This window comes from Elephas maximus, chromosome 7 (genome assembly GCF_024166365.1).
Source record: "Elephas maximus indicus isolate mEleMax1 chromosome 7, mEleMax1 primary haplotype, whole genome shotgun sequence".
In the NCBI taxonomy this organism is placed as follows: Eukaryota; Metazoa; Chordata; class Mammalia; order Proboscidea; family Elephantidae; genus Elephas; species Elephas maximus.
The window spans coordinates 118,309,792-118,319,683 of NC_064825.1; the positions used below are offsets into that span (position 1 = coordinate 118,309,792).

Consider the following 9,892-nt stretch of genomic DNA (forward strand, 5'->3'; position numbering starts at 1 on the left):
TTGGGTTTTCTTCTTATATTGAAAACCCTGGTGGTGTAGTGGTTAAGTGCTACAGCTGCTAGTCAAAAAGTCAGCAGTGCGAATCCACCCGGTGCTCCTTAGAAATCCTGTGGGGCAGTTCTACTCTGTCCTATAGGGTTGCTATGAGTCAGAATCAACTCGACGGTGACGGGTTTGGCCCAATTTTCTTCTTATATTTAGTGATGCCCTATGAAGTATTGAATGAGTGTTTTGTTTTGCTTGTTTTGTTTGTTTTTTTATTCCTAGGAGGATGGGAAAGTTGATATATGGCATAGGGGTTTAAAGCACGAGCTCTTGGAGTCATTCTGCCTGGGTTCAAACCCTGGAGCCAAAACTGAGTGAACATGGTAAAGTTACTGAGCCTCTTTGATGCTTCAGATTTCAGGTTTCAGGGGTTTAAGGATTGTATCTTTGATTCATTTATTTAGTCAATATTTATTAATGTGTTAACACATTTGAGTTTGTTGCTTGCATATCTACCAAGTACAGGGCAGTGCTCTATTTTCACTTGGGCCAAATGCTGACTATACTAGAAGGAGAGTCCACACTGAGCTTGCTAGTGGGTTCGCATTGTTACCATGTACCACTCCTATCAGACAGGTGAATTAAATGGAGATATGATTAGGACTGGAGTCATGGTGGCACAGTGGTTAAGAGTTTGGCTACTAACCAAAAGGTTGGCAGTTTGAATCCACTAGCTGCTCCTTGCAAACCCTGTGGGGCAGTTCTTTTTTGTACTATAGGTTCATTACGAGCCAAAATCGACTTGACCACAAAGGTTTTGGTTTTGGTATGATTAGGAGTACAGCCTTGGCAGTGTTAAGTCTTAGATATTGGTGCCTTTTCACGCTCTTCCATGCCACCTAGGATGTTTCTGAGACACTGTCCTGTTTACTCCCCACCAATCCATCTCTTCTTTTGTGGTGGTGGTGGGAAGTCATTACCTTTTGCCTGCTAGCACCAGCACCTTTGGCAGTAATCTGATGACTTTTTCCTTAACCACACAAGTCAGTTACTACATAAATCATATCAGTATTACAGAAGAATGTGTCACTTTCCAGGAGAGGGGTAATGGAGACCGTACTCAAGCATCCATTGCCATAAGTGCTCAATGTTCCTGAGTAGAAGGACAGCTTTGCTCACACCTTCTTTGGTGTCATAATTACCTTATGCCATTAGGTACTCTGTCCAGGTGTCTTCTGTGTGTGTCTCTCTCTCTCTTTCTCACTAGCATACACACACGCCTGACCTCAAAAACAGATCAAAGCAAAACAAAACAACATCAATAATAACAAAAAAGAAACAAGGCAAAGAAAACAAGTTCGTGAAAAGAGATCCCTGATAGCTTGCTCAAGCTGGTGGTTAGGTATTTATTCCATAAGAATGTATATTTGAAAACCGCTAACTTCAAGGTATTAAGGATCTGGGGGAATCAATCTGCCTACCTATTTCTTGTGCTCTTTCATCCTACCCATGTCCATGGAAAATGAATGAAACTTACTTTAAATTTTGATTCTGTGTGTTTATTTCCAATAATGCTGTGATAATGCTGTTACAATATTCTCAATAAGCTCTGGCTGCTGCTGCCTTTTTCATCCCAGGAACAGCTGTGCTGGGCTGCAGTTTACTGCTTCTGACTCATGTGAGCTTGTCCTGCCTAGGTTTCTGGTCTGTCCTTTCTTCTTTCATTTATCTATTTTTTTATCCAGTGATATTTATTGAGCAACTACAATGTGCTAGGAATGGGCTGGATATTGGGAATAGAATGGTAAGTTATTTCCCTCACTTCAACATTTCTGTGTTGGTACAGACAATCATCTCTCTTGGTGGCAGGATGAATCACACCATGGTTAGGGAGTCTACTGAAGACGAACACTAACCATCTGCTATAAAAAGGGATGTTACAACATTTCTGGTGTAAGTAGACGTCTCCCCAACAATCCTCAGGGAGCCTTCTCCCATAAACCTTTCATGCCTAGTAGGGCGTATTCAGTGACTCCACAAACAAGTGCAGTATCAGAATCTCCTGGGAAGTTTTTAAAAGTTCTCCAATTTACATATAGTGAATACTCTAGGAATTTTTTTCAGAGATCTACTCTTAAAAAAAAAAAATGGGATTTTCGTGCAGCCAGTCCAGTATGGTATTTGTATAACGTGGACACTGCTCACGTTATAGATTTCATTTGTTTGATCCCTACTAAATACCTACTGTGGGTAAGACTCAGTACTACATGTAATGCATCTACAAAGTTTTGATGCCATGGGTAAGCTTTGTATGTTTACTTCAGGTTCCTGTAAACCCCGTTACCATTAGTGATTAAGACTATTGGGCATCCTACTGCCTTTTTCCTCTTGGTTGTTATTTTCAGGAATATTTCTGGTTTCATCCAAGAGCAGAAAGTATCTGGATATTTGGCATGATGGGTGTCTTTGTCAAAGTTGAGTTCTAGGACAAGAACCCTTACCAGATATTTCAAGCAGAGAGAGCTTTAATAAAGGGGATTTGATGCTTACAAAATCTTTTCAGAGGTGGAGGAACGGACTTCAGGAATGCATCCAGGAAGCTGGGATCCATAAAGCAGGAAGCTGCTGCTATTCCTGCTATTGCTGCCACCACCAAAACTGCCTTCGATATTCTGAAATTGATGACTAGACATAGAATTCCGAGTCTGCCCATGACCACCACATCTAACCACTCATGTCTCTTTTTCCTTGCTTGCCAGGAAAAAGATCTTCTTTGGCTCACTTCTACTTTCCAGATCTCCTATGAATGTATCAACTTAAAAAATGGATGAATGAAATATTCATTCAGCCAAGCTTGGTCTATATTTTCCTTCCTTCCTCTGTCTTCAGTTTAGGCTGGGCCCAAATAGCCTAAAGGTGTAGTTGATGATTTATGAAACAATTTTTAATTATCCTATATCATACCCCAAAAACCTCAGTGCCGTCGAGTCAATTCCGACTCATAGCAACCCTACAGGCATTACTCCTTAAATAAGTAGTAATGTCAGTATTCAGAATTCTAAGTGCAAAGACATCTGAGAAATGTAGTTTTGAGCTTTCTAACTTCCAGTTTGGAGCTCTGGTGTTGCAGTGGGTAAGAGATACGGCTACTAACCTAAAGGTCAGCAGTGCAAATCCACCAGCTGCTCCTTGGAAACCCTATGGGGCAGTTCTACTCTGTCTTATAAGGTCTCTATGAGTCAGAAATGACTCAACAGCACCAAGGTTTTTCTTTTCTTGTTGTTCGTGGTGGTTTTGACCTCCAGGTAGAAGGGTGAAATGCAACTTAAAAGAGACAATCCAGAGTATCTACGAGAAAAGCCCACAGGATGATTTAGGTGCTTTCTACTTTTCAGGAGGGTTTCCTACTTATGGTGGACCTTTGGGATGGGCTTCATGGGCATTTGCTCAGTCTTCATCCTGCCTTGGCTCCAGCTGCCTTTCCAGCATTGTTGTCTCAGGTACTTGGTTGCTATACTAGGCTGTGAATGAGTCCTACATCTCAGTTTGCTATTTTCCTGGGGAAAACAGGATCTTTTCTTTGGGAGGTGGGGGTGAGGAACTCAGGTGCTTCACCAGTCTTTTACCAAAGACAGCATCTAATTCAATTACCATGCCTCCATATTGCTGTTGTGTCCTGTCGAGTCATTTTTTGACATATAGAAAAATCATGAGACAGAGTAGGACTACCTCATAGCATTTTCTATACTGTAATCTTTATGAAAGCAGATCACCAAGTCTTTTCCCACAGAACCCACTGTGTGGGTTCAAACTACCAACTTTTTGGTTGACAGCCGAGAGCTTAACCATGATACCACCTTGCTTCTATACTAGTCCCTCAGTAATTGTTTGTAATTGCAAATAAATTTTAAAAATGGATGAATGAAATATTCATTCTGCCAAGCTTGGTCTATGTTTTTCTTCCTTACTCTGTCCTCAGTCTAGGCTGGGCCCAAACAGCCTAAAAGTGTAGTTGATGATTTACGAAACAATTTTTAATTATCCAGTATCAAACCATTACTCCTTAAATAACTAGTAATGTCAGTATACCATTATACTTTGTCTCTTTTGGATAAATGCTAACAATCGCTTATCAGTCTCAGACCAGGGTCTAGCACAACAGTTTCCACCTCACATCAGCCTCAGAGATTTGGATGTTTGTCTATTTGTCGCAGAGATCATTTCCTTCACCCCAGCATTGATTGTAGAATACAATGTAGTTCTCTTTTTTGCTTCCCATTTCCATGTCAGTCACTTAGACTTTCCAATATATAGAAAGCTTCTTCTTAGCTGGATCTTCGATTTTCCCTTTCTACCTCTCAAACCATGCTCTGTCTACTTTGCTATTGAGTCTTCAGTGGTGTTCCTTGGTCTTGGTTCACAAAGATACTTGGACCTTCCCTGGGATGAAAGTTCTTTATATTATAAAGGAAGTCTTTTCTGGGGAGATTAAAGTATTCCTACATTGACTTCAATTTATTCTTTTTCTGTTCTCTTAAAATTTATGTGGGATATTGGATTTGAAAAATATATCTTCTTTTCTTGCCCAATTCTCCATGTGTCTTACTTAACATTACAGTTTCTGACCAGCTTATTAGAACAGTTAGTGTTACTTTGATGTCAGACTTGTTCTTTTTTCCAGCTAGCATGGACTCTTGAGAATTCAAATAGGGATTTCCCTCATCTACCCTCAATCAAATACCAAAGTTTTTCTGTCAACAGTTCCTTTCCTGATTGAAAGGACTCTTGGCCTCCTTTGAACTTCCCATGGAGTTTCTGTAGTTTAAAGCTACTTGTCTGAACCAAAATGATTAGTATGCCTTTTTATAAATGAATGATACCTTTTAGGTTATTATGTCCATCTACATTCTACATTCTCTACCTCTACTGGAGAGAGAAATATAAAATGTTTGCAAGAGTTCCCTTTTCTCAGGCAAGAAAGAGATGGATTCAGATTAAACAGGGTAACTAATAGCAAAAATAAATATTTCCAAATGCTAGAAAACATTACTAAAATGGGAAAATTAGGAAAAAAGCATAGCTTCAGTATGATACATCTCATAGCAATGAGTTTATTTTATAATCAGTTTTGTGTAGTACTTTGAAGAATGTATGGAGAGTCTTACTGTAGACAATTTAGGGAACTGGTTTATATACATGGAAAATTATGACCTCTGTTTTTAATATTTATTATATGCAAATAAATGTTATACTTGTCTTTAAGAACATATTTGAAATACACTTCAAACAATTAAATACCTTGTAAACTTTATACATGCTTCTTAATAGGAATAATCTTGATAAAATCCTCCTTCATGGGTAGTGTGAAATACATTTCTCAAATTAGTCCCAGGTGATGTTCTGGGACTATACTTCCCAGATTTTATATTTCCCACATTCTGAGATGTTACCTATTATATGAGATAGCACTAATTTAAGATGTGAGCATGCTTCTAATTTCAGAAATATTAAAAAATTTTAAAGCATCTATGCTGCTTATTTTGTTGGGATAATTTTAATCACTTGTGTCCAGTCCAGAACTTCTTTCCCATCACTTTTAGAGCTTCTTTTACCTCCTTATTTCTCAAGCTATAGATCAGGGGGTTCAATGTGGGGATGACAATGCCATAAAAGGTGGAAATCACTTTCATATTTTCCTCTGAATTATTAGAGTGAGGCTGTAAGTACATGTAAGAGAGAGTTCCATAGAAAATAGTGACGGCTGTCAGGTGGGAGACACATGTGGAGAAGGCTTTTTTTCTGCCAGCTGTAGAAGACATCTTTAGGATGGCACCCAAGATATATATGTAGGAAAAGATGACTACCAGCACAGTGGACATCAAGTTAAATCCCACAAAGACAGCAAGTAGCAAGATGTTGATTTTAATACTGGAGCAAGAAAGGGAGAGAATTGGGGGAACATCACAGAAAAAGTGATTGATGATATTGGACTTGCAGAAGGACAGTGAAAATGTAAAACCTGTGTGTATGGAGGCATTTATTGAGCCTACTACATATGAACCTACTATCAATTGGATGCAGACTCTTCGAGACATGACTATGGGATAGTGAAGTGGGTTACAGATGGCTACATACCGGTCCACTGCCATGGTAGCCAGGAGGTAACAGTCAGTAGTCGCAAATGTTGCATAAATCAATGCTTGTACTACACATCCCACGAATGATATTGACTTGTTTTCAATTATGAAGTTCTGTAGCATCTTGGGAGTAATGGCAGAGGTATAACAGATATCAACAAAAGCCAAATGTTGTAGGAAAAAGTACATGGGTGTTTGAAGTCTGGAATCTGCCTTAATGAGTAGGATCATTCCAATATTACCCACCATGGAGGTCACATAGATCACTAGAAAAACAATGAAGAGGACATACCGAAACTTGTGTTGGCCACCAAATCCAAGAAGAAAAAATTCTGTCACTTCAGTGCCGTTTCCTTGTGTCATGGCTATCAAAAGTCTAGGAAGAATCAAGAGGACCAAGAAAACAAGGGAAATCTTTGTGATGCTTTGAAATTAAAAGGCTCTTGTGTTTCAGGTCACCTTTTGACTTGGATTTTCATGACAAACACTCACAACAGTGTTTATTAATTCTCAAATATTCTTTTCTATATTCTTGCTAAAACACTACCAGGTAGACAGTAATACTTGAACAATGAATTCATTTTCACAATGAAGAAGATTGCCATAGAAGATGAATTCTAATATGTGCATTTCTAAGAAACATATATTTACACACTTTTCCACTGTATCAAACAAGTATCCATATTTGCATAAAGCAATATTCAAATATGATTATGTACCTTTTCAACAACCTATAGTGTTTCTCAGGTATTTATAATTTTAGTCGTAGTCCATGCTCTTGAAAAATAAAAATGAAATAATTTTTTTAAGTTCAGAGTAATAAATGGAATTTTATAATCAATCAATCTAAATAAAGGCAAAAAAAGTTGATAATCAAGAATAATAGAAAAACAAAACAAATAGAAATCACATGAGATGGGATAAATAAATCCATATCTTTCAGTAAGGAAAATAAATGTAAGTGGACTAAACTCACTATCGAAATTCAGAGATTGTCAAATTGGATTTAAAAAAAAGACATTTGATATAATAGAAAAAATGTAAACAAAAGGAACGACTAATGATTAAACAAATTAAGGTATATAGAAGAGCAGAACACTGTGCGGCCTTGAAAATGGATTCACTAGAGCTACATTTTTCAGCCCAAATCTTAAATCATCATGTTGAGGAAAAGAGCTTATTGACTACTTATAGCACAATATAATATTGGGTCTTCAATGATATTGATGATTGTTCATATGGTGTGCAGTTATGGTAGGCATTCATTGAAAAGAGCCCTGGTAGCCCAATTATTAAGCCCTTAGATGCTAACCAAAAAGTTTGAATCCACCTGAGTGTCCAGGGGAGAGGCGATCTGGTGATCTGTTCCCCTAAAGATTACAGCCTAGGAAGCCCTACAGAGAATTTGTACTCTGTCGTAGAGGGCCACTGTGAGTCAGAATCCACTCAACAGCACACAGCAAGTGTTCATTGTATATTCTATATACCTTTGTGTAACTGTTAGATATCTCTTAAATTGCCTTTAAAGGACAGTTTACAGAGATACTATCACTCAGCAAGTCGAATTGCTGCCATGTATAACTCTAGCACGGAAACAAATTCGTTGTTTGATTTCAAAATGCTAGACTCATATATATTCCTCAGGATATAGAGCTGCAGCACTTCAATAAGTAAAAGTAGCCAATGAGACTTATTTCTTCCTAAGGCTGAGGGGGGAGTTAGTCCACTGAAGTAGTTCCTAAAATGTTTTTATCAGCAACAATCAAACAAATTTGTATACTCCAAGAAGTCCAGGTTGAAGGACTAACATTGATTTGTGTCTACGAGCTCATGTGTCTTGGACAATAAAAATGTGCCAAAATTCAACAAAGCTCCAGACAATAAGGCAGATTTATTAAGTCAAAACCATACATGTTTTACAAGACATTAGAGAATAAAGGATCACCATTCTTAGGGTTAAAAAAAAGTCAATTCAGTTGAAAACAACATTATCTGTTTTGAAATTTATGTGCAGATTCTTAGGGCCCATAATGGTAGGTTATATCCACAGTACTCAAGACTTTTAGGTTGATTGTGCTAAAAAGTCAGAGTTAATAGTGTCCAAAGGGAGATGCAACCTGATGTTGGTTCTGGGAAAGAGCTTATCAGGTTAGGGTATATAGAAACCTTTCCAGATATAAGTGGCTGCACTTTTGGTTTTAGGAATACCGTTGGGATTGTGTGAGCTGGAGTTCAGCACTGCCAGGAAAGCAATTCCAATCAGAGAAAACAACTTGAGCAAAAGCACAACTAAGGGTGAGAGGCAAAAGAGACTCACATTTATATACCTTTGAGCCTGTGTTGCTCTCATTGGCAGCAGTTTTTACATTAAAACACAACCGACTTTTCCTGTACCCCTTGTGAAGGAGAAACCTTGAAGCCTCTTTGACCAAAGTAGAATGGCTGAACTAACCACCATCCCCGCTATATTCAGCAAAATTAAACTGAGACTTTTAACAAAGTACACTATGAGTCTTTCCTCTGGTCAGTAACCATGGTTAATTAGGGAGATGATTTCTCTGTGGTCAAGCTGGAAGAATGTCAATATACTCTTTCTCAAGGTCTATCAAAACATTTTCTGCCAGATCGCCTCAAGAAATCTTTCTTATAAGAAAATTTTCAACATCCTACTTTGGTGAGTGGCCAAAGTGGGGTCTTAAAAGCTTGTAAGTAGCCGTCTAAGATATGCCACTGATCCCACTCCATCTGGAGCAAGGGAGAATGAAGAAAACCAAAGACACAAGGGAACGATTAGTCCAAAGGATTAATGAACCACAACTACCACAGCCTCCACCAGACTGAGTCCAGCACAACTAGATGGTACCCAGCTCTACTACCATTAACTGCTCTGACAGGGATCACAATAGAGGGTCCCAGACAGAGCTGGAGGAAAATGTAGAGCAAAATTCAAACTCACAAAAAAAGACCAGATTACTAGTCTGACAGAGTCTGGAGGAACCCTGAGAGTGTGGACCATGTACATCCCTTTAACTCAGTACTTAAGTCACTCCTGAGGTTCACCCTTCAGCCATAGGTTAGACAGGCCCACAAAACAAACAATAATACACATAGCTCAACCATGTATATGAGATTAAATGGGTACGCCAGCCCAGGGGAAAAGATGAGAAGGCAGGAGGGGATAGGAAACCTGGACAAATGGAATTGGGAAACCCAAGGTCGAGAAGGGGAGAATGTTGACACGTCGCAAGGTTGGCAACGAATGTCACAAAACAATATGTGTATTAATTGTTTAAAGAGGAACTAATTTGTTCTGTAAAACTTCATTTAAAGCACAATAAAAAAAGAAAGAAAGAACTCAAATGACATATTGCACTGGGCAAATCTGCTGTAAAAAAAGAAGAAGAAGAAATATTTCTTCCGTGATAAAGATGCAGAAACAATGTCTCAGGGAAAAGGCCTTGGCACCACTCTTATCTGAGTCTCCCTGGCAACTGCTTACAAGAAGTTTCATTTGAGCAAGCTGTTCTAAAAGAGGAGTGGCCTGTAACCCCCAACCTTTCCACTGCATAAAAAACAACCCTGCATACCCTTGCAATATCCCGCTGTAGCCAGTCTAAGGGGAACACATATGTACTCCAAACCAATCTCCTCCTAGCACCCTCCCTTCCAGTAAGCCTACCTTATGTTGATCTACGTTTGTAACTTCCAATCAAATGATGTAACTTAGGTTCTTTGTTCTAACTCATTAAATATACATCCACTCCTCCTCC

At 38.6% G+C, this 9,892-nt stretch overlaps 1 protein-coding gene across 1 annotated transcript; it reads right to left on the reverse strand.

The window, feature by feature from the left end:
- Positions 1 to 5,543: 5,543 nt before the first annotated feature.
- LOC126080568 (putative olfactory receptor 5AK3) lies at positions 5,544 to 6,485 on the reverse strand. Its single transcript, XM_049891761.1, has one exon. The coding sequence runs from the start codon at positions 6,483 to 6,485 to the stop codon at positions 5,544 to 5,546; it is 942 nt and encodes a 313-aa protein (XP_049747718.1).
- Between the last annotated feature and the right edge of the window lie 3,407 nt (positions 6,486 to 9,892).

What these genes read in the sequence shown, in the direction of transcription:
- LOC126080568 (XM_049891761.1), bottom strand. Translation starts at nt 6,485, where the DNA reads ATGACACAAGGAAACGGCACTGAAGTGACAGAATTTTTTCTTCTTGGA.